Raw genomic sequence first — 25,895 nt, forward strand, 5'->3', positions numbered from 1 at the left:
CCGGCAGCTCATTCTATACATGCACCACCCTCTGCATGAAAAAGTTGTCCCTTAGGTCCCTTTTATATCTTTCCCCTCACACTTCAAACTTATGCTGTCTAGTTTTGGACTCCCCTACCTAGGGGAGAAAAAGACCTTGACAATTCACTCTATTCATGCCCCTCATGGTTTTATAAACCTCTATAAAGGTCACCACTCAGCATCCAACGCTCCAGGGAAAATAGCTCCTGCCTATTCAGCGTCTCCCTGTAGCTTAAACTCTCCAACCCCAGCAACTCAGAACTTACGACTTTAAAGCAGTCTTTGTCGTGAGCAGGCGAATTTGGGGAGAGGGAGTTTCAAGGCCAGATTTTAAAAAGTGAAGAATTGAGATCCCTTGTGAAGTTTGATGAGATTTGATCACAGACCGTGTCATTAACATCTAGACAAAGTTGTTGAGAATTCTGCATGATCTGTGTTGATTGCATTTGCTATTGGATGTGCCCTGTTGGGTGTTCAGCCACAGTCTTACCACATGTGGTCATACTTACCACATGTTAATTCTGGGAGTTAGATATAAGTTATACATGTATCATTGTACGACTCTTCAAACACCGTATAACAAAATTTATTGTGGTTGTTGTTGTTCAAAACAAAGGAATCACGCGGCTTTATTCTGTCATTAAGTCCTCTGGATCTCACATTTTGTCGAGTTTTCAAAAAAATACTTTACCCTAGCCAGATCATAACATAAATTTGGCAGTCATAACAGCAACATGCTCCAGTCTCTGCTGATATTTACTCTGTGAGACATATTCCTGTCTCTGTGATAGTCTATGTGACACATTCCAGTCCCTGTGTTACTTGCTCAGGAATAACCTGCTCATTAACACTCAGGGCAACCGAAGTCCTGAGTCATTACAGCCTTGGTTGAAACATAGACAAAGCAGCTGAACTCCAGTAGTAAGGTACGAGTGATCAATACATGAATGCTGCATTTGACCAAATGTGGGATCAAGAGGCTGAAGCAAAAACTACAATCAATGCAACTTGGGGAGGTGGAACCATCTCTCCTCTGGTTGGAGTCCAACCTAGCATAAAGGAAGATGGGTTGTGGTTGTTGGAGGTCAGATATCTCAGTTCCAGGATATCTCTGCAGGAGTTCCTCCAGGTAATATTCTGGTCCAGTCATCTTCAGCTGCTTCATCAATGACATACCCTCCATCATCAAGTAGAGATGTTTGCTGATGAATGCATAAAGCCACTCCTCAGATACTGACATAGCCATGCTGATATGCAGCAAGACCTGGACAACATCTAAGCTTGTGTTGATAAGTGACAAACAGCATTCTTGCCACATAAGTGCTAGGGGTAATTATCGTCTCCAAGAAGAGAGAATCTCACCATTATCCTTGACATTCAATGGATTTACCACCACTGAATACCCAAATATCATTATCCTGAGGATTACCATTGACCAGAAATTGAACACAGACCAGCTATGTAAATACTGTGGCTGTGAGCCCAAGTCAGAAACTAGGAAATCTATAGCAAGCAATTCATTTCTATCTCCCCAAAGCCTATCCACCGTCTACAAGGCACAAATCAGGAGTGTGATAGAATTCTTTCCAACTGCCTGTATGAATGCAGCTCAAAAAACACTTTTATCACCACTATTTGGGACAAAACACCCCCACTTGATTGACACCCAATCTACACTTCAATATTCATTGCCTCCAACATCAGTGCACAATGTGAGTATTGCCTACAGTGAATATTGTCTACAAGATGCACTGCAGTGACTCACCAGAGGAACAAAAGTAGAAAGCATATGGGAGCACCACAGCCTAAATGGTCCCCTCAAAGTCAAACATCATCATGATAGGGAAATCTATTACCATTCCTTTATTATCGCTGTTGCAAAACCCTGGAATATTTTCATTTTTCATAGGATGTGGCCATTGCTGGTTTGACCGTCATTTCAATTCATTATTATTTAGCCACTCCATCCTTAACTGCCCTTGAACTGAGCAGCTTTCCTGACTACTTTGGGGCAGCTAAGAGTCAACCACATTGCTGTGGTAGAATGAAGGGTGTGTGATTAATATGTAGTCCAATATCATTTGTTTTTGTATTTGAATTTCGAATTTTGAACTCATAGCACATGGGTGTTTTTGTGTGACTGTTGGATTTTAATGAATAACTTGCAAGTATTTATTTTAAAACAGTTTGAGCAGAGAGCCAAGTACTGATGGGTTCTTGTTTACAATTTACAAATGAGCAAAATACACAATATAGGACATTAGGCTTTCTGATGGATGATTCAGGATTTGTTTTTGTTAGTTTAAGGGGGAAATGCTCATAGTTTAGAGAGAAACTTTTCAGTTTTAGTTTCATTTTATGGGACTTCCGTATGGTTTTTAGCTGAAGTTGCATCTGTAAAGCAGTTGCTCCTGAGAAAGGGAAAAATTTGTTTAGATTTGTTAGAGAATATATTACCTCAGAGTAAGGAGTTTAGTAGTAGGTCCAGGCCAGAAGTGTTTGGGTAAACCAACGGCACAGTTGAATTAAGTGTATAGAGAAGACACAAAAGGGAAATTTTCTCTTTGTGAATACTGTAACGGAATATTTTTGAGATTAATGGGATTATATTCCTTACTTTGTGCTTCAAAATCTTTAAATGTAAATAGCTTGCTTTATTCTATTTTATTTCCATTTCTTTTGAAAAATAAGTCTGTTTTATTGTTAAAATCCAAACCTGCAAAACCACATGCCTGTATTTCAGTGAGAGATTACCTCATTAAAGCCAAAGAAAGAAACAAAATCAAGCCAGATTTTGATCTAGAATCTGACATGTCCAGTAATAAATCAGCTGGGATCGTAACAGTGGGTCAGGAGTCACATGTCATCTTGACCAGGTGAGAGTGGCAGATTACCTTCCCTAACAGACATTAGTAAATCAGTGGTAGTTTGCCAGTATTCAGATTTATTCAATTGAGTTTAAATTCCAGCATCTGCCACAGTGGAATTTCAACACATGTCTCCAGAGAATTATTCTGGGCCTCTGTGTGCTTCTGTTTTCTGGTGTTTACATTGACAATAAAGGATAAAATTGTAAAATAATAGGCAGCCCAGATCTTTGGAACTAAACATTAATTTAATTATTTCTTGCTAATTAAATATTCGTTATTGTCTATATTTATTTTAGCCACAGAGGATTTGAGCTGAGACCAGTCCAACCCTGGGACACTTGCACCTCTGTGAATCACTGGTGGTTGAAAGGTTAATAACAAGAAAAGTAAAAAATTGCATTTGTGAAGCTCTTTCTCACAACCACCTTAAAGCACTTTATATGCAATGTAACCCTTTATGAAGCATCCTCATTGCTGTAATTTAGCAACTGTGATATGGTATCCCAAGCCAGGTAGTGAAGTATGAAACTAGACCCCTATATGTTTCCTGATCATTTATTTACCCACAGATCGCAGCATTATCTATGTTTGCTCATGAGTACTGCCCTCCTGTGTAGCACCAGTCTGTCCTTGTGTCTTTCTGACCAATCACAAATGAAGAAATTCACATCAAGGTCTGGGTAGGCTAGAATGGGGCAGGATTGGGGGGGAGGGAGAGTGACGTCATGCCCTTCTGAAATGCTTGCAGGGTCTCGATTGTCCAAATGGCCTCCATCTGAGTTAAAGTAGACGAGTTACAACTTTAAAACAGAACAAATCTTGTCCGAGCTGTCCTCATTTACCCATAATGTCCATGAAAATGTTTACTGCAGACTTGCCAGCTTCAGATTCAGTGTCAGTGACATGGATACAGTGTCTGCTATTTACAACTGAGGCTCTCCATGATCCCTTTGTCGCATCTCTGACAATTTCAAGCCTTATCTGATTGGACAGGTCCTGCAAACAAGTAGACATGGGTTGACTGATTAGTGTGCATGTAGTGACTCTGGCAGTTCAACATGTTCTGCAGCACGTAGGAGGCTGCCTTTGGCTGGAAGCCCGCATTTTCACAAAGAGTTCACCTAGGTTTCCGATCTTGGAACACTGCATATAAATAACAAAGGCAGGAGCCCTCGAAAGTGTGTGCCTCGGGATTGAGATGTCCCCCCTGAGCCTACTAGCTCTGCCAGAAGTGTGTCCTCCTCCAGGAATGATTACACTTGATGACCCTGGGTTGAACTGGCAGATTGCCTTGTTGGATCTTTGATGATTTTGAGACAAAGGACTGTCTGGAAAGTTTACATCAGTGATCTGGCGTCTCACTGGGTGGTTGTAGCGGTGGGACCGGCACCAGTTATACAGAATTTGACCTAATACTACCTCATGACCCCAGGACTGTCATTCAACATTCTATTCATTATTATTTATAGACAAGGCAGTGTGGCGTCAGGTTTTGCTATCGGCAGAGGTAGTAAACATACCATCTTTGCATCTGACTGTTTTTCTTTTAATCTCTACATAGTTCAAACAACGTGCAACAAACACACTGGAATCGAGTTCCAAACATTACTCTGGAGCAGGGTGTCAACTGAAATACATAAGCAAAAACAGAAATTGCTGGAAAAGCTCAGCAGGTCTGGTAGCATCCGTGGAGAGAAAGCAGAGTTAACGTTTTGGATCCAGTGACCCTTCTTTGAAACTGATTGTAGCTAGAAAAACGTTGGTATATTTGCTGAAGATGGGGTGCGGGGAGGAGTAAACGATAGTTGGAGATGGAGCCCAGAAAGACAGAAAAACATTTGAGCAGACAAAGGAATGGGTAAAGGTCAGCCTGGGAGAACCAATAGTTGCTAATGGGGACCATGAGTAGCTGACAATAGGATAGTTGTGCTAGCAGCCCATGTGAATGACAAAGTCTGGTGTATGAGGTTTGGGGTAGGGACATGGGAGCAGTTGTTCAAGCCCTAAAATTATTGAACTCAATAAAGAGTCCTAGAGGCTGCAGGGGCCCCAAGCAGAAAATAAGGTGCTGTTCTTCCAGCTTACACTGAGTTCTCACGGAACAATGCAGCAAGCCTGAGACAGAGATGTTGGCCAGGGAACACACGGTGGTGTGTTGAAGTGGCAGGGAACTGGAAGCCCAGGGTCTTTTCTGTGAACAGGAAGTAGCTGTTCCACAAAGCTATTACCCAATCTGTGTTTCATCTCCCCAATGTTGAGTAGACCATATTGTAAGCAGTGAATACAGTAGACTAGACTGAATGAAGTACAGGCAAAGTGCTGCTTCACCTGGAAAGTGTATTTGGGGCCTTGATTAGTAAGGAGGGAGGAGGTAAATGGACAGGTGTCACAGCTTCTGCGACTGCAGGGAAAGTGGAGAGGTGTAGGAGTGGAGGAGGTGTGGACCAAGGTGTCCTGAAGGGAATGGTCCCTGCAAAAGGCTGTCAAGGGAGGGGAGGGGAATGTCTAGAGATAGCAGATTTGGATACAGATCTGAATCGAAGGTAGAAGACAGAGGGTGGTGGTGGAGGGTTGCTTTTCAGACTGGAGACCTGTGAAGGGAGGAATGCCACAAGGATTGGGGCGGGGTCCACTGCTTTTTGTCATTTATATAAATGATTTAGATGTGAATATAGGAGGTGTGATTAGTAAGTTTGCAGATGACGCCAAAACTGGAGGTGTAATGGACAGCGAAGAAGGTTACCTTGTATACAGCGGGATCTTGATCAAATGGGCCATGGGCTAAGGAAGGGCAGATGGAGTTTAATTTAAATAAATGTGAGGTGCTGCATTTTGGAAAGGCAAATTTGGGCAGGACATATACACTTAATGGTAAGGTCATGGGGAGTGTTGCTGAACAAACAGACCTTGGAGTGTAAGTTCATAGTTCTTTGAAAATGGAGTCCCAGGTAGACAGGATAGTGAAGAAGGCATTTGGTATACTTGCCTTTATTGGTCAGTACATTGAGTATAGCAGTTGTGAGGTCATGTTGTGACTGTACAGGACATTGGTTAGGCCACTTTTCGAATACTGCATGCACCACCCTTGTCAGCTAGCTTGGCTACAAAATCAGGGTTGGATCTAGGAGTATCGAGTGTAGTCTGTTCAGAGGGAGATTCACTACTTCTGGTTTGCCAGAAATATTTTGGAGCTCAGGGAATACTTTTGAAGTGTAGTCAACTACAATTATATAGGGCCTTGGTGAGTCTACATTAGGATCACTGGGTGTAGTTTTGGTATCCTTACCTACGAAAGATATACTTGCCATTAGGGGCTATTCCCCAGGACATACAACAAGACAAGCATCAACTGCACCTGGAAGACTATCAAATACACTCTTTGGTCTGCCCGAAATCTATTGGTCTTCCAGTGCAATGTGTTGACCTTGACCAGGTCTTGCAGACAGGCACATTTGAAGGTCCAGGGCTACGTGCTAAGGGGCAGACTAAAGCTTGGGGCAGCTGCTGCAAAGGCACAGTGGGGAAAGACCACTGTCTGAGGTTTTTCTGCCAAAATATAACAGGGGTCTGTTAAGTTTCAAGATAGCCTTAATGGGGATGTAGTTTCCTTAAATGATTAGAAAATGCTCTACTGTTGCAACTGGATTGAAGCTATAACAAGGTATGTCAAAATTTCATGATTTTCTGCAAAGTCTGTATGGACCTCTGTTGTATATGTTATTTTTTAGCTTATAGATAATTTATGAACATTTTTGAAATAAAAAGTGTAACAAAGGTTCACCAAACTAAGTCCCCTTGGTTGTAGGATTGAGGGGAGATTGAGGAGACTGTACCTGTATTTTCTGGAGTCTAGAAGAATGAGAGGTGATCTCATTCAAACAAACAAAATTCTTGCAGGGATTGGCAGGCTAGATGCCAGAAGAATGTTTCCTCTGGCTGTAGGGGTTGAGGGCTCTAGCGGACACATAAAGTCTCAAAAATGGGGAAGGTCATTTCAAAATGAGGTAAGGAGGAATTTCTTCACTCAGAGGGTGGTGAATATTTGGAATTCTATTCTCCAGAGGCCTGTGAAACTGTCATTGAGTATGTTCAAGAGAAAGATCGATAAAGACATCAAGGGATATGGCGATAGAATGGGAAATGGTGCTGAAACAAAGGATCAGCCATGATCTCATGGGCTCAAAGAGCTAAATTGCTGATACCTACTCCTATTTATTTTGATTTTATTACTGTCATACTGGAAATGCAAAAGCCAAATCGTGCACAGCCACCCCCTTCATGTGGCAATATGATAATCCGTCAGGTCATCTTCATTTTTGCGATGCTGATTATGGGACAGGTAGGTACATAATTCTTTGAAGTTTGCATCACATATGATGGGCGGTGAGACAGGAATTTAGCACATTTGCCTTCATTGCTCATTCCTTTGATTATAGGAGTTGGGAAGTCATGTTGAGGTTGTACAGGACATTGGTGAGGTCTCTTCTGGAGTACTGTGTCACTATAATGCCCAGTTATAGGAAGGATATTATTAAGCTGGAGAGGGTTCATAAGAGATTTTGGATGTTGACAGGATGTTGCCAGGTATGGAAGGTTGGAGTTATAAAGAAAGGCTGGATAGGCTGGAACTATTTTCACTGGAGTGTAGGAGTTTGAGAGGCAACCTAAGAGGAGTTTATAAAATAATGAGGGATACAGGTAGGGTTAATGGTAGTTGTCTTTTCCCTAGGATGGGGTATTTTCAAGACTAGGGGATACATGGTTAAGGTAAGAGGAGAGAAGGGAAAATTTTTTACACAGAGGGGGGTTCGCATGTGGAAGGAACTTCCTGAGGAAGTGGTGGATGTGGGTACAATTACAATGTTTAAAAGACATTTAGGTAAGTACACAAATAGGAAAGGTTTGGATAGATATGGGCCAGGAGCAGGCAGGTGGGACTAGTTTAGTTTGGGATTATGCTTGGCATGGACTGGTCGGACTGAAGGATCCGTTTCTATGCTGTATGACTCTAAGACTCTATTGGCTTCAAGTCACTGAGGAGAACTCCTCTCTTCAACACGGGGCCTTTGCATCTTTTACATTCACCTATGTAAATCATTGGAACACCAGTTTAACGTATTATCTGAAAGATGACAGAGGCAAAACTTCCAAATAGCAGAATCAAAGAACCTTATAGTGGTAAGCAACAAGTTATTAGTGGAAACCACACAGTGCCAAACAGATGCTTGTAATATCTCCTTAACCGCGGGCGCATTTTTCTGCACAGAGACCAGCCAACACCATGTGGAAAACAGAGATAGTAGGAACTGCAGATGCTGGAGAATCTGAGATAACAAAGTGTAGAGCTGGATGAACACAGCAGGCCAAGCAGCATCAGAGGAGCAGGAAGGCTGACGTGCAGGTTTCCAGGCAATTGTCAGCATAACATTCTGTTACACACACAACAATCATAACCAGAGACATCAGAATTGTTGTAATTGTAGTTCCATCAATTCCAGCATCATGAGAATCTCCGATTTCCATTGGCAGCTGTGCCTTCTGCTGCCTGTGTCCCAATCTCTGGAATTCCCTCTTGAAACTTCTCTACCCTTCTCTCTCTCTCTCTGCTCCTTAAAAATTTCCCTCAAACTGACTTCTTTGACAATGCTCTTGATCACCTGTTCTTGCATCCACAAACGTGATGCCAAGTTTAAGTCTGAGTAGATTCTTGAGAAGCACCTGAGACATTGAACTACCTTAAGATGCTACGTAAATTTAAGTTGTTGATTGGGAGTTTCCAAAATAAAGTTGTTTACTGAGCTATGATGGCAAAAAATCTGAATGCTACTAAAAATATCTTTTGGCAAATGCAGGTATTTCTTTATTGTTTATTCATTCTTGAGATGTGAATATCACTGGCAAGGTTCTTGTTTATTGCCCATCCCTGCTATTTGCCTTGTTCTTGAATAGTTCTGTACGACTGGGCAACTTTTCCAACTCAACGGGAAGGGTAATAAAGGTTCATTCAAATGGGTGTGGCACAGGGAAGCTCACCACCTCCTGTGCCGCAGATGGGGCTGCACTCAGTTTGGCAGGTTAACCTCCAGAATTCTGTTCCTCAGTGTTCTGGACTTCGGTATATAGGTTGTGTCACCAGGAAAGGAGAGTGTGTTGTCTACATCCAGCCAGACTGTTGAAAAGCAGAATGCTGACTGATGCTGGAAATCTGAATTCCAAACAGAAAATGCTCAGCAGGTCTCCTTCTTTCCTTCATGGGCATTGCTGATAAAGCAGGAATTTGTTGCTCATCTCCAGTTGCTTGTAAATTAAGTGCTTGGTGGACCATTTCGGAGAGCAGCGAAGAGTCCACAGTCTGAGAAAAGTCTGTGCATCAGCTCTCAACCACTCTCTCCGTCAGTGCCGCCTTACGCTGGCTCAGAGCTGCCCTGCACACTTCCAGCTCTACTTCATCCTCATTTGACCTTCCAACAAGAAACATTTTCTTTTCTTTTCAGGCATTAAGGAACACAAGATGCAACCACTCAGAGATACCCATGCCCCTCTGGAACCTTCCTCTCCTCCCTTTTCCTCTGACTCCATCCCCGCTTCTAACCCCATCTTCTGTTGAGTATTTACTATTCCTTCTGACCTCCCACTCTCTGATGCTGAACGTTCTGTACTCAGCAAAGGTCTTAGTTTTATCCCCTGTATCCCCACCTCAATGTATTTCAGGCATGAATTTAAACCTTTTGCTTTTTCCTTGACTGGTTCAATTTAATCCCCAGCTTCTTCGCTGTGACTAGGGTTCAATTTAGATTTAGAACTTGGTATTTAAATTCAAAGGTTGGTGCAAACGTAGAACAGTTTAGAGTCACAGTTAGATTGAGGATGGTTTAAGTTTAGAGTTAGGATTGAGTTTAAGGTCAGAGTGATGGTTAGGCTTATGGTGGTTTAGATTTAGAGTTAATATTCCCACAAGGATTGACTCTTTTTGATTTCCAAAGTAAGTTTTTTGTAAATAGCATAAAACTTACAATAACTCCCCATTTATAAATCTGTCAACACTTGTTCTCTCAGATTATGCCTGAAGATCTTGATGTTATATTGAGATGCCTTTGGAGTTGAACTGCTGATAAATCAGTACCTTCAGTAGAGGAGAGAGAAAATAGGAAGGGCACCAGTGGTGGTTTGGGGTTTTAAGGACGATGACACAACTAAATGAAATCGTCAATCCTTGTAAAACTTCAGTGTTCAGGAGGTTAACCAGCTGCAAATAGATTTTGGGAGGCTTGTCAGTAGTATAGTGTCCAGTGGGTGCACAGACTTACCACAGCACACGCTCATCTGCTTTCAGTATCACTAAGCAAACAAAACTCTAATGGGATTAACCTTTAACCTCCGGGTGAGCTGAGCTATCTGGATTTGACAATCATAGGCGCCGTGTTTTGTTGACAGACGCCTGACATTAAGGCGACTGTGGAATGCTGAGTATTTGTGGCTGCTGTGGGGACTCTTGACAATGTTCCCTTCCACAGACGCCCGCTCACAATGATTGTCTTGTCTCTGTCCTTCCCCCTCCACACTCACCCAACCCTCCACTCAGCCCCAACACGAGCAGAATGAACTTTTAAGAGACCACAGCCAGTCACCTTGACTTTCAAAGTATCATTAAATAGATTTATATTTCTAATTGTTCAGCTGAAGGTGAGGGGAGACGTAAGGAAATTGTCATCATGACAGGAAAACTGATATTTCAGGCATAACAGTAAAGAATTGGAACCGACACACCATCTGATGTAAGAAGTCACATTATGATATGTATCTATGGCAACAATTGAATTTGAAACATCCCAAAACACAATACAGAACTGGCAAAAAAAAATTAACATTTGACACTAAGCCATAAAAAGGAAGAGTGGCTGAGGGCACAGCCACAAATCCTGGGTCAATTAAAATCGGGAATGTGCAATGGGTTAGTGTTATGTTAAGTCTCACATTCAATATGCCTTTAAGAGACACGGTCATGACATCATCACTGTATCATAGCATGTGACCTGAAGATATCAAACTCCATCTTATCTCTGGTCACTTGAAGCATGACAGGCTAATCTCATCGCTTAATATCAGACACATATGTGCCTCAGGAATGTAATGTCCATACATAACAGTTAGTTGTCATAGCCATACAGTCATTATTCACAGAAACAGACCCTTCGGTCGTATTCTTCAATATCACAACATCCATACTCACTTCTTTTAATTTATCCATGGGATATTGGGACAGTTGGCTAGGCCAGCATTTATTGCCCATCCCTAAATGTCCAGTGGGCAGTCAAGAATCAACCAGATGCTGTGGATCTAGAGTCAAATGTAAGTCAGACCAGGTAACAACAGCAGTTTCATTCCCTAAGGGACATTAGTGAATCAGATGGGTTTTCTCCCTGATAATCTGGCAACAGCTTTCTGGACATCATTACACTCTTAATTCCAAGTTCTCATTGAATTCAAATCCCAGCATTTGCATTGGCTTGAATCCAGGTTCCCAGACATTACCTGAGTGCCTAGATTAATAGTTTAGTGATAATACCGCTGGCCATTGCCTCCCCTCCCTGTTAGATTAAGGGAGATAACTTAAGCATTGCTACTTTAGGAGGCAATCAGAACCAGAAGCCAGAGTCCAGACATTCCAGAGGGGAAAGATGGGACTTGTAAACACCAAAGAGAATTTTTAAAATGAGGCATTGCTTAGTTGGGAGCCAGTGAAGTGTAAGCTGGTCAGCATCGGATAGGGATGGTGGGTTTTTTCTACAAGCCGCGCCTTCAGTAGCCTAGGTCCTAAATTCTGGAATTAGCTCTCTAAACCTCTCTTTCACTCCTCCACTTCATTCCAACAAGCCAAACTCTTCGATCAAGCTTCTGTCACCTATCCCTTACATCAGCAGCAGATTTTGCTTTACACCACTCTATGAAGAGCCCTAGAGATTTTTTTTTAATGACATCAAAGCGTCTGTACAGCTGCAAAGTGCTGTTATTGTTGACCAGTCAGGAGAACATTCTGCAACAACGAAAATAATGTTGAAGCAATTGATTCAGATAAGACAATCTGATGAAGAACTATCATCCCTGTGATTCAATTAATAGGGTAACAACCATTCATTTTGATTCTAGCTTGCTACCATATCATCGTTGAGCGATTAACAACACCCGTGGTTGCTGTTTGACTGAAAACAAAGGAAAGAGGGCTATCAAGAACCTTTAGATAGAGAGAAACTGTTCCCACTGACCGGATAATCATAAGACACATGATTTAATATAATCAACAAAAATCCCAGATGGAAATGAAACCTTCTTTAATTCAGTGAGTGCTGCCTGGAAGGCCAGTGGAAGCAGATTCAGTAGGAATTTTCAAAAGGGGAACTGGATAAGTCCTTAAGAAAAATGTTTTCCATACTTTCAGGCAAGGAGCTGGGGAATGGGACTAATTGGAGAGCTCTGTTGGGAGGTCTGGTGGTGTAGTGGTCAGTGAGCCAGCCTCCACATATTGTGGGAAATTACCGTGATGCTCCTGGACTAAGTCTACAGCCCACCTCCTGACTTGTGCGCAGTAGCACTGCCTCAAACACGAGCACAGCTCCTAGAGTCCCGTCACAGGCCTTGTCTCCTTCTGTGGCAGATGCTGTGGGTTCATGTCCCTCTCTAGTACTTGATAGACAAGGAAGATGTGTTCATGATGTCACCTGGAAGTCCTCCTGATATGTCCAGCGCAGGCATTAAGAGTTGGAGAGCCCTGGTCAGCCAAAACCATGAGGTAGTTGCAGCACGATGATTTTCTCATGCTAAAGGAACTTAAAGCCTTTGCAAACAGAGTGATGCTGATGGGAAATGGAGTGGGGTAAGTTCTCCATAGCAAACATTCTCCTTACTTTAAGGGACTACTTGAAGAAGAATAACACAATCGCAATTGATCAATTGGCCTTCTTCTCTGTAGCAGTAATTCCAGGTTACTGATTTCTTTGTGGGAAATGTTGAAGAAGATGTCACTTTATTTTAATCTGTGATTTCAAATGAGCAGGGAAGTCAAAGTGGTTGCTATCCATGTCATAAGGCACAAAAATAGCAGCAAAAGTGGGCCATTCAGCCCATCGACTCTGTTCTAGTATTCAATGAGCTCATGGTTGATCTGATAATCCTCAACACCACTATCCTGAACGTTTCCCTATAACCTTGCTTTTCCAGCTGATTGAAAGTCCATCTCAGTCGTCTACAGTAATGATTTCCATAGATTCACCACCCTCTGAAAGAAGAAATTCCTCTTCATCTCTGTCTGAAATGGGTGATCCCTTACTATGAGATTTTATACCCGTTGGTCCTAGACTCTCCCACAAGCAGAAACAACCTCTGCAAAGTGATGAAGGGCTCATAATCTGTTCTGGTGTTATTGATTACGGGATACATATTGCCACCAGACAGCACCAGAATAACATTTTTTACACCTGAATGGGAAAGCAGACAGGGGCTTTCATTTAACAGCCCACCTGAAGGATGGCACTTCCTGTGTACTGCTCTGGAGTTTTAGCACAGAACTTGAGTCCCTGGTGTGGGATCTGACCCACTTAACTCAGAGGTAAGAGTACAGCTGGCAATGAGACAAACGTTGCAACAGTGCACTAAACATCAAACGTACTTCATGAGATAAAAACCGCTTGGCAGCATCATACAATCAAAGAAGGCACAATATGAATGCACGCTATTCTTTAACTGGCAGTTTGAGCCCAATTATTTTGTGGCCCCTATTTCATGAGGGTGCTTGACACTGCCTTCACACTCCTGCGACATGCTGTCCTCACTTCCTGCAACACTTTCTCATCTCTCTTCCCTTGTCACACTCTGGTGATAACACCCCTATACTTAGAAAGCCGAGATCTGCGTCATACACTCTTGAATTTTTCTGCCTGTTACAGATCAGATCGAACACACCAGCGGTGCACTGACCAAATTTGTCCCACCACAGCCTCTTTCCAGCCGGTGCCCAGTGATGTAGTTTGTCAATCGCAACCCAGAGTCAATGGATGTTTCTTTGAGTACGTGGTTGGGGAATCGAGTCTCTACCTCCCTCAGCCAACATTGCGATAGCTTGGACAAAGACCTCAATGAGAAGCCTAGGCTATCAGAGGCTGAAGCTTCCAAAGGTAGTGGGGGTGTGGGAAATATATATTTCTCATCTTTACTCTTGCATGGAATGTCAGCATGGCTGACCAGACTTGACAGTATTTGTTGTCCATCCCTAATTGCCCTTGAACTAACTGGCTTGCTTGGCAATTTCAGAGGGTAGTTTGTTAAGAGTCAACTGCATTGCTGTGCATCTGGAGTCACACATTGGCCAGATCAGATAAAGATGGCAGACATCTAAGAATATTCAGGACTTAATAAGAAGGAAAAGAGAGGCTTTTAGCAGGTTCAAAGGGAGCAAATCATTGGAGGCCCTCATGGTGTATAGAAATTGCAGGGGGAACTTAAGAAAGCAATTAGGATACCAAAGAGGAGGCATGAAAAAACACTGGTGGGTAAAATTAGGGAGACTCCCAGAATATGCTACAAGTATAGAATATACACCGGGCGGCACAGTGGCCCAGTAATTAGCACTGCTGCCTCACAGCACCAGGGATCTATGTTCGATTCCATCCTTTAGCAACTGTCCGTGCAGAGTTTGCATATTCTCCTGGTAGGTTTCCTCTGCATACTCTGTTTTCCTACCCCAGGCCAAAGATGGTTAGGCAGGGCAGGTGGATTGGCCATGCTAAATTGCCCTATAATGTCCAGGGGATGTGCAGGCAAGTTTGACCAGCCATGGGAATTGCAGATTTACAAGGCTAGGGTGGGTCTGGGTGGGATGATCTTTGGAGGGTTGATGTGGACTCGATGGGCTGAAAGGCCTGCTTCCACACTGTAGGGATTCTATGATCTATATCATGTGAAAGAGGATAACCAGTAAAAAGGAAGGGTCCATTAGGGACCAAAGGGGCAATCTGTGTTTGGAACCAGGGGACGTTGGGGGGGTGTTAAATGAGTACTTCATATCTGTCTTCACTCAGGGAAGGGATGTAGATGCACAATTTGGGGAGAGATTTGTGATGTTCTTGAAAAAATGGACATAGGGAGTAAGGAGGTATTGAAGGCTTAAAAGTGGACAAGCACTCCCCAGGTCTGGATGAGTTGTATCCCAGGCTGCTGTGGGAGGCAACAGATTAAATTACAGGGCTCTGAACCAAATGTTTAATTCCTCTGTCCACAGGTGTCAGAGAACAGGAGCAAATGTGATTCCACTTTTCAAGAAGGGTGGTAGAGATAAACCAGGGAATTACTGACCAATGAGTTTCACATCAGCGGTAGGAAACAATTGCAGAAAATTCTGAAGGAGACAATTTATCTCCACTTGGAGAGGTAAAGTTTTATCAGGGATAGTCAGCATGGCTTTGTCGGAAGGAGATCATGCCTAAAACATTTGCTTGAATTTTTCAAGAAGGTAATCAGGTGTGTAGATGAGGCTGGTGCAGTCAATGTAGTTTACATGGATTTCAGCAAAGCTTTTGACAAGGTCCCACATGGGAGACTGATAGAGAATGTAAAGGTACATGGGAACTGGGATAATTTGGCAAGATAGATCCAAAATTGGCTTAGTCATAGGAGACAAAGTGTGGTGGTAGAAGGCTGCTTGTGTAACTGGAAACTGGAAACAGGGATCAATGATGCATCCATTATTGTTCGTGATGTATATAAATGATATAGATGACAATGTGGGGTGAGATGATAAGTAAGTTTACAAATGACACAAAGATTGGCTGGGTGGTTAATAGTGAGGAAGAAGGTCTGAGGTTATTGGAAGATGTACATAGGTTGGTCAGATGGGCAGATGGAATTTAACCCTGAAAAGTTTGAGGTGATGCCCTTTGGAAGAAGTAACAAGACAAGGGAGTACATAACAAATGGTGGGACGCTAGGAAACTCAGAGGAACAGAGGGATCTTCAGGAGTTTGGTCACAGGACACAGTAATGCAGTAGTTAGAAAGGCATTCGGGACACTTGTGTTTATCAATTGTGGCACATATTATAAGACCAAGGAGATTATATTGGATTTTAGTTTGCTTCAGCCACAGATGGAGAACTGTGACAGTTCTGGTCATCACACTATGGGAAAGAATGTGATTGCTCTAGAGAGGGTGCAGAACAGATTCATCAGGATGTGGCCTGGGTTATAGCAATTTAGCTGTGAAGAGAGGCTATATAAGCTTGGGTTGTTTTCTTTAGAGTTTAGGGGCATCCTCAACTGATTTGAAGTGTATAAGATAATAATGGGGCATGGACAGAGTGGATAGGAAGCAGCTGCTCCCCTTAGTTGAAGGGTCAATAATCAGGACGCATTATTTTAAGGTGAAGGGCAGGAGGTTTAGAGGCGATTTGAGGATTTGTTTTCTGCCCGAGGGTGGTGGGAATCTGGAAGGCACTGCCTGGGAGGGTACTTGTGGTGGGAAATCCCACAGCTAACATTCCCTCTATGCTGTGTAAGAGTGCAGCCATTCCAAAGTTCCATGCACAGCGATCAGCGTGAGCACGTGGAGCTGACAAGAAAATTAGAGGGAACGTTGCTCACAACCTTTAAAAAAGCACAAGAAATGTCACAACATTCAAGGCTATGGGTCAAATGCAGAAAAGTGGATTAATGTTGATAGGTCAGTGCAGACTCAATAGGCTAAAAGTCCCTTCTGCACTGTATGATTTCCTTCCTTAAAGTGTTTAATTTTACAAACTAGCTTTCAATTCCAGATTTGTTAATTGAATTTAAATTGCAATAGCTGTTACAGCAGGATTTGAACCCATATCCCCAGAGAATTAGGCTTGGGTTACTGAGCAAGTGACATTACCATTATACTTCCAACTTCCCTCAGCTCAAACAAAGCTGACAAAAGTTATAATCAACAATGTTATAGCTAGGATTGATTATGTTACTGTGAAATATATCTTTTATTTTCATTACAAGCCTTATTTTGAGCCCTTGATTGTTTCTTTGTCACGGAATTTTAAAAGGAAAAGGAACTAATCAGTTTTTTTATCCTTTCACAGGACACAGGAATTGCTGAATATCGCCAACATTTATTGCCATCCCTAAAGAGTGGTGGTGAGCTACTTGTCTGAACCACTGCAGTCTGTGGTTTGGTGCTGTTAGGGAGTCAGTCCCAAGATTTTGACCCAGTGATAATGAAGGGATGATGGTGTATTTCCAAGAGAAGATGATTCACACAAAAGCATATTTAGTCCCCAAACCCGTTCCCCTGCCAGTCAATAAGATTGTCAGACAATAAGGACTGCAGATATTGGAAGCCAATGTCTATAGATGTGAGGCTGGAAAAAGCACAGCAGGTCAGACAGCATCTGACGTGCAGGTACGTCAACATTTTGGGCTGAAACCCTTTGTCAGGACTGGGGAGGGGGAGGGGAGCCCAGAAATAAATAGAGGGAGGGGGTGGGGCTGAGAGAAAGGTAGGAGGGATGGTGATAGGCAGATGCAGGTAGAGGGTTATTGTGATTGGTCCGTGGGAAAGGTGGAGGGGATAGGTGAGTAGGAAGATGGATAAGTTCGGTCAAGTCAGGAGGGGTAGGGATGGACATGGGATAAGGCTGGGGAAAGAGGGATTTTGAAGCTGATGAAGTCAATGTTAAGGCCTTTGGGCTGTAAGCTTCCAAGACAAAATATCAGGTGTTGTTCCTCCAGTTTACATTTGGCCTCACTCTGACAGTGTAGGAGGCCAAGGATGGACATGTCGTCAGGGGAGTGGGAGGGGGAATTAAAATGGGTAGAAACCGGAAGGCCCTTGTAACCAAGACTCTGAAAAGTCTCAGGTTATCCAGACCATAACAATCTAGTTAGATGTAACAAGGAAACATCATGTGAGCCATATTACATGTTAAAATGTACTTTTCTCCACCACATATGTTGCAAATAGTGTAGAACAATGAGAATGTACAACCTTCCAAACCCACGACCTCTACCACCTAGAAGAACAAAGGTGGCTGATGCATGGGACCACCATAATCTGCAAGTTCCCCTCCAAGGCACATTCCATCCTAGTAAGTGAATGGGCAAGGGTCTGGCAGATGGAGTTCAATGTTAGCAAATATGAGGATATCCATCTTGGTAGGAATAACAGCAAAATGGATGATTATTTAAATGGTGAAAACTTGCTGCATGCTACTATGCAGAGGGACCTGGGTGTCCTTGTGCATGAATCACAAAGCTACAGCTGCAGAAGGTAATTAAAAAGGCAAATAGAATATTGTCCATCATTGCTAGAGGGCCAGAGTTTTAAAAACAGGGAGGTTATGCTGCGGCTGTACAGGATGTTAACAAGGCCACACCTGGAGTACTGTGTACAGTTCTGGTCTCCTTACTTGAGAAAGGATGGACTGGCACTGAAGAGGGTACGAAGGAGGTTTGGGTTGATTCTGGGATTGAGAGGGTTGGCTTATGAGGAGAGATTGAGTAGACTGGGACTATACTTGTTGGAATTTAGAAGAATAAGGGGGGGATCTTATAGAAACATATAAAATTATGAATGGAATAGATAAGATAGAAGCAGAGAGATTGCTTCCACTGGCGAGTGAAACTAGAACTAGGGGGCACAGCCTCCTAGAATATGTGGGGAGCATTTAGGATTGATTTGAGGAAGAATTTCTTCAACCAAAGGGTTGTGAATCTGTGGAATTCCAGTGAAGCAGTTGAGGCTACCTTATGAATGTTTTTAAGGCAGAGATAGATTTTTGAACAGAAAAGGGATTAAGAGTTAAAGTGAGCAGGAGGGTAAGTGGAGCTAAGTCCATGAAAAGATCAGCCATGATTGAATGGCAGAGCAGGCTCAACCAGCCAGATGGCCAACTCCTGCTTCTATTTCTTATGAATTGTGCTGCCATTCCTTCAGTGTTGTTGGCTCAAATGGTGGAACTTTCCTTCCTAATGCCACTCTGGGTCAAGGGTCTAGGCCCGAAACGTCAGCCTTCCTGCTCCTCTGATGCTGCTTGGCCTGCTGTGTTCATCCAGCTCTACACCTTGTTATCTCCCTCGGGTCTACTGCATTTCAAAAAGGCAGCTCACCACCACCACCTTGAGAGGCAATTAGAGAAGGCAGCTCAGCACCAACCTTCTGGGGAGTTGTTAGGAATGGGGGAATAATGGGCTTGCCTGCGACGCCCACATCTCGCGAAAGTTTTGTTTTAAGAATCAGTATCATGTCAAATAAATCTGTAATTATAAATGGAGAATTGAACGCACAATTTTATAAAGTTATGTTGTGCGTGGGGCTAGGAGTGGAGGCTGAATACCTCTGGATACCTCTGTTGCACACTCTCCCAGTGAAAGACTTTCAGAAGCTTGTATATTAAGCTGCCCTCGGACACGTGTTTTGTGTAAGCGCTGGGGGCCTGGCTGGAATCGTGCTCCGAGGTGCGTGGGAAGGGAGTTCGGCGTCTCAAAGAGCAGTGCTCGGATATCCGAGGCAAATCCTGGCTTCCATGTCTCCTCTTTAAATTCACCCCCACCCCGCGACTCTCAAGAACTCCAGAAAAAGAGAGAGAGAAGAGGCTGCGCCTAGGTTCTGCTCCTTGTGCAGTTTGCTTTTGACAGGCAGAGACAGAAATCAGAACAGAAACAACCCTCCGGGAGTCCTTGAAACTGTCCCATCGTTTCTTTAACCTGCATCTCCGGAGACCGTCTATGTGTATCTCTGGACTAGAAGGAGGGAGAGTTCCAGACAAACTTACCCCCCAACACCTTCTCCAGAAAGCACAATTTGGAGTTAAAACTGAGAGATAAACGGTTTGCAGTAATTTCTGATCCTCCAATGGGAAACAGATTCGCGCATGGCAGCTCAAGAAATGTAATCGCAGAGGACTATGAAGTTTTGGATATGGGGATATCAGGTAAGCGGTTCGGAGTGAAGTGTTTCCTGGAGAGTTAGTCTTTATTAAACTCACTCTCTCATTCACACGCACACTCCCAATCATTTATAGTCACTCACATACCCTCACTCAATCTCTTTCACTCAATTTTCACACACCCACCCACAATCTCTCAGACACACACTCCCTTCTCTTACCCATATTTATTGTAAGCGCTGTCAGTCTGTGCTTTCGACTGTTAAGGCTATGGCCAATCACCTGTGCAAACTTAATCTTTACGGCTTAATAAAAGCCGAAAAAGAGAGACTGTCTGGCCTTTTTGTGGCTTCAGGGTGTATCAAGGCTGTTTTAAAAGACAGTTTTTGGGAAGTTTTCCTATGAAAACCCAGCGCTGAACTTTGGACAGGTGGGCTGAGTCTAGATCTGCCAAGTCTTGCTTTGATGTGACAACAACAGTTTATATTTAGACGACCCATTTCATGGGATTAAATAAGTACTGAGTGCCAAAGTGTGGAGGTGACAAACAGTGGGCGAGAAAAACAAAAAAAAATTCATTATTGAAACACAAAATCCTGAGGGAAACTTGGAGGGTGGATGCAAAGAGGATATTTCCTCTTCATGGGGGAGTCTCCAGGGACGCAGCTTAAAAATTGGGTGAAGATGAGTCGAAGTTTTTTTCTCACACAGGGTTATTAGTCTTTGAAGCCCTCTTCTCTGGAGAACAGTGGCAGCTGAGTTGGATAAATCTTTGCTCCATGAGGGAATCAAGGATTATTGAGGGCAGACAGGAAAGTGGAGCTGAGGCCATAATCAGATCAGCCATGATTGTACTGAATGGTGAAGCCCCTCAAGGGCTGAATGGCGTACTCTATAGCCCTGCAATAAAAATAGAGAGTGCTGCAGAAATTCAGTGGGTCTGGCAGCAACTGCAGGAAGCCAAACAGATTTAACATGTTCAATCTCTTCTTTGGAATTCTCATACTCCTCATTCTTGTGTTCTGATTTATACAACCATCAACGCAATTCCAAAGGACTTCAAAAGCTTATCTTTGGGAGAGTTGTAAAGACATAGACGGCTTTGTAGGGTAGATGAAACTATATGTTTACATAGCTGGCTTTTCCTTTGAACAGCTTGCTAGCCTAAAATCAGAGGCTATAATAATGAGGAATGCCACTCCACATCAAGCAGGGTTGATTGGGAGACTCTTCCAGTTTTGCCACCTGCAAGAGAATTTGAAGGCTGGTAAACAACTTGTTTGGTCATGTTATAATCGCACCTTTTTTTTTTGGCCATTGAGCCCTGGAGTGAGACTCAAATCTGGAGCCACAGTTGCGAAGGCAATTGAAGAAATGATCTGCTAATCTGGTTGTTGACGTTTCATTCTGGCAGGCGATGTTGGCTAGGCAACATCTTTTTTCCCCCTCAAATACTTCCCTTTCTGACCATTCAGTTCCACCTGGGAAGGCAGATGGATCACCTTGGAATAACAAAACAGGGGAATATGACCGACGACACATCAAATCCCGAAGAAGCTTTTTGGGAAAGGGATGGATGCGAAGGAGGATTATTGCCTGGGAAATCGTTGTGTGGAGAAGCTGAAATTGTTCTCGTCAGAATAGAGAAATGATAGAAGCTGTTGAAATCATAATGGGTTTTGATTGACTAAATGAGGAGAAATTGTTGCTTTTGATAGGAGATTTTGTAGTCAGACAGATACAGATTTAAGACAATTGGCAAAAGACCCAGAAGGGTCATAAGGGATTTTTTAATGCAGCAATTTATTGAGATCTGAAAAGTATGCTTGACAGGGCAGTGGAAGCAAATTCATTAGGAACTTTCTAAAGGGGGAAGTGGATAAATACTTGAAGGAGAGAAAAATGACAGGGTTTTGGCAAAAGAGTGAGGGAATTGGGACTATTTAGAGAGCCCTTTTAAAGAGTTGGTACAAACACGATGGGCCAAACAGCTTTCTGCTAGGCTGTAAGATTCTGTGAAATAGTAAAAGGCAATGGTTCAGGGGGCAGCTATATAAAACCCTTGTTAGGTTACATTTAGAGTATTGTGTGCAGTTTTGGTCACCACATTACCAGAAGGATGTGGAAGCTTTGGAGACAGTGTAGAGAAGGTTCACCAGGATGTTGCCTGGTCTCGAGGGCATTGGCTATGAGGAAAGGTTAAAAAAACTAGGATTGTTTTCACTGGAAAGACAGTGGCTGAGAAGATACCTGATAGAGGTCTACAAAATTATGAGGGGCAAAGATAAGGTGGATAGTCAGAGGCTTTTTCCCAGAGTTGAAGTTTCAATTACAAGGTGGTGCACATTCAAGGTGAGAGGGCAAAAGTTAAAGGGATATGTACGAGGAAAGTTTTTCACGCAGAGAGTGTTAGGAGCCTGGAATGCACTGCCAGAGGAGGTGGTGGAAGCAGGCACGTTGCTGATATTTAAGAGGCATCTGGATGGTTACATGAATAGAGAGGGAATAAAGGGATACAGACCAAATAAGGGCAGAAGGTTTGATTTTATTTTTGTTTAGTCAGGGCATGATGATCGGCACAGGCTTGGAGGGCCGAAGGGATCATTCCTGTGCCGTACTCCTCATTGCTCAAGAACAAAAGAACAAATGGACAGAGGTCAGCGGCTGGAAGCTAAGTTACTTGTGGTGGTGTGAAGCTGGAGGGGAGATATGTAGGCTAATACAATGTGGACAAAAGTGCTGGACCGTGCAGAAGAACATATTTTGCTGGAAGATTGTAGAGGTGAAGACATTGAGTCCAATATACAGGAGCCAAGAGATGACAAGGATGAAATCTCTATGGGTTTTCATTTTGGATTGTTATATTAAGAAGGGGTTTCATTCACTGCAGTGTAAAACGTCTAGTATTTTGTTGCCTCAAAGACTGAACACAGTTCCACATGTCCAAATGGATTTTGCAGTCTGTCTCACTCTCTGCATTAGAAAACATTATTGCGACTTAGCACCCTCGATTAAAGCAGCACCATCCATCTCTCCACACTATCCCTGAAGCAGCTGACGCTTGCTCTGCGTAAGTACTTCATGAACCCAATTCCTTATCGGAATGTTGAAGGGGCCGAGCTTCATTTCCTGATGTGGCAACACCTTCTGTTTTATATCACGTTTTCATCAGGCAAAACGCAGAGTCTTCCATGAGCTGTCGCTTGGGTAGGATGATCAGCTGCTGGAGCAGGGCAGTTCGAGGTAGGTGAGATTCAGAGCAAAAGCATGGTTGCTAGGAAGGCAGTGTGGAAACTAAGGTGGAGTGAGCAATGAGGATAGCCAAGGGCCGACAGACGAGACTGTTGAGCTAAAAAAAAAGCCTTGAATTTGCATAGCGATTTTCACAACCTCAGGATATCTCTTTCAGTGCAATACAGCCAATTGAATACATTTTAAAAATGTTGTTGCTGTCATAATGTAAGCAACAAGACTGTGAATTTATTAACGTGCAGATAGTCTATTTTAGTAATGTCAAGTGAGGGACAAATACTGGTCAGTACACAAGGATCTGTTCAGCTCGTCTTCAAACTGAGATCTCTTGCAGCCACTTGATAGGGTACATGGGGCCTCGGATGAACATCTCACCTGAAAGATGGCATGGCTGATGCACTACCTCAGCATTGCACTGGCAGTGCCAGCCTGGATTTTCATTGTCCCCCCAACCCTCTGGATGTCATAGCTTCCTGATTCAGAGGTGAGAATGCCTCACCCAGCCTTGGTTGAGGATTGTGCAGAGGTTGGAGGAACTTGCAAACCTGGACAAAAACCTTTTGAAGTGCGTGTGGTAGGTTGGATGGAGAGCTTGGCTAGATTTCCATAAGTTCCTGAACAGCCATTCAGGACATATGCTTTTTAGTGGGGTTTAAGTGTTTGTAGAATTAGCGGCAGAAAGGAAAGGTGCATGGAGAGATGAGCAGTTGCATAGGTGCACAAGCAGTAGATACAATCAATTCGTTTGGGAAAATGAACATAAATTTGTAATATATTTTCACATCTTCAGGGCATCCCATAATATTCTTGAGCCAAGGAACTCATTAATTTTTCTTTAAAGCATTTTGAGTTTGTTTTTAGATGACATGGCAGCCAATTTGCACACAGGAGATGTGACAAGGCAGGTGCTTAAAGGATGTTTTCTCCTTGTGGGAGAGACTAGGTGGGGGGACACAGGTTAAAAATGAGGTCTTACATTTCAGATGGAGACGAGGTCGCATTTTTCCTCTGTGGGTCGTGAGCCTGTGGAACTCTCGCCCAAAAGCATGCAGGAGGCGAAGTCATAGAATATTTTTAAGGCAGAGAAGATTGATACTTGACTAACAAGGGAATTGATGGTTATTTGCTCGTGGAATGTGGGGTTGAGATCACAGTCAGATCAACCACAATCTAATTCAATGGTGCAGCAGGCTCAAGAGGCCCAGTGGTTTACTTCTGCTCTTAATTTGTACGTGCATAGGAAGTTCCCATGTGAGTAATTGTTTCTACACATGAAAGGTTTGAGAATGAGAGGGAACAGATTTAAAGCATTTGGTAAAAGAAGCAAAAGCGATGCGGGGGTAAAAAATAGGTTTTTATTTTCAAAGGAAGTACTGAGGGTCTGGACAGTGTTGCTTGAGCCTGTGGTGCAAGTAGATCCAATAACTGCTTTCAGGAGGGAATTGGAGTATAATGTGAAAAGGAAGAAAGCACAGGGTTATGAGGAGAAGGTGGGAGAATGTCACTGAGTGAACCTGTTTGAAGAACTGGTACAGACATGATGGGTCTCTCTGCACTGTAACAATTCTGTGTCTCTGTGGAGCTCTGGGCTGGAGTAGCATTTGAACCTGCAGTCACTGGGGAGCTTAATTAACAGCTCTCTCTCTACTGTGTCTGCTTTTCAATTTCTTTCTCCTGTGACAGATCAGACACAGAAGGAAAGAGTTCACTGTCGGTCAATTTACAAAACGTGACTCTTGCCCTAATAGCTCATTGGTTCAGTGTGCGACCCGGTGTAGAACTAAGATGCTCAGACCAAACATTTCACAGTTTCGCCCATGGCGCTAGCTAGGGTGAAAACTGGGGGAAGATGGTTGGCGTCAGTTCACTGGTTTAGTCAGGAGTGTATGTGGAAATCAGCCAAGTTCTCTGTGGTTGCCTGCTGACGAGGGACCCTGATTTGTAAGTGTCTGCGTGTGGACATGAGGCATGGTGGGGATTGGGCTCGGGTGTTACACCACGACAGTGGGTTAACCAGTGACTGCCCATACACAAAGTCCACCAGCCAGCATGAGCAAGTGAGTTTCACAGACCAATTAGACCTTATCCTGCTGCCAGCCTCCTTAAGCACGTTTCATGACCTTAGTCAAATCCTGTAGAACCTTGCATTGAGCCAAAGCAATACTTTTCCAAACCTAGAAATAGCTGGAGAAACTCGCAGGTCTGTCGGTGTCTGTGGAGAGAAAACAGAGTTAATGTTTTGAGTCCAGTGACCCTTCTTCGGAGTTTCTCCAGAAATTTTGCTTTTTTCAGATCTCCAGCATCCGTAGTTCTTTGTTTTGCTTTTCGGAAGCTGTTGCCATGTCAGAAAAAGTGGCAATGATTTGTGGACAGTAAGTTCCCGTTTACAGCAATGTAATCACGATCAGCTTATTTATTATAGCGATGGTGATTAAGGGATGATTATTGACCGGAATGCCAGGAGGAAATCTCCTAGTCTCCCACTTGTTCTTGTTCAAAATGGGATGTTTCTTTAACAGAGATAACAAGGTGTAGAGCTGGATGAACACAGCTGGATGAAAATTTTCTGAAGAAGGGTCTCGACCCGAAAGGGTCTCGACCCGAAACGTCAGCTTTCCTGCTCCTCTGATGCTGCTTGGCCTGCTGTGTTCATCCAGCTCTACACCTTGTTATCTCAGATTCTCCAGTATCAGCAGTTCCTACTATCTCTGTAACACTTTTCTTTAACATCCTTTTTAGAGAGCAGACAGAGCTTCAGTTTCATAGAATCCCTACAATGTGGAAGCAGGCCATTTTGTCCATCGAGTCCACACCAACCCTCCAAAGAGCAGCATCCCACCCAGACCCACC

General features: G+C 43.2%; 1 protein-coding gene across 2 annotated transcripts in view; it reads left to right on the forward strand.

The window, feature by feature from the left end:
- Window positions 1–19,340: 19,340 nt before the first annotated feature.
- The window catches only part of epoa (erythropoietin a), a 49,348-nt gene continuing 42,793 nt past the window's right edge, over window positions 19,341–25,895 (forward strand). For both annotated transcript variants that reach the window (XM_020509723.2, XM_048620188.1), the window contains exon 1: window positions 19,341–19,838. In XM_020509723.2, coding sequence (XP_020365312.1) covers window positions 19,760–19,838 — 79 coding nt within the window. In that variant the 5' untranslated portion in view covers window positions 19,341–19,759. The remainder of the gene's footprint in view (window positions 19,839–25,895) is intronic.

This window comes from Rhincodon typus, chromosome 45, assembly GCF_021869965.1.
Source record: "Rhincodon typus isolate 14 chromosome 45, sRhiTyp1.1, whole genome shotgun sequence".
Classification (NCBI taxonomy): domain Eukaryota; kingdom Metazoa; phylum Chordata; class Chondrichthyes; order Orectolobiformes; family Rhincodontidae; genus Rhincodon; species Rhincodon typus.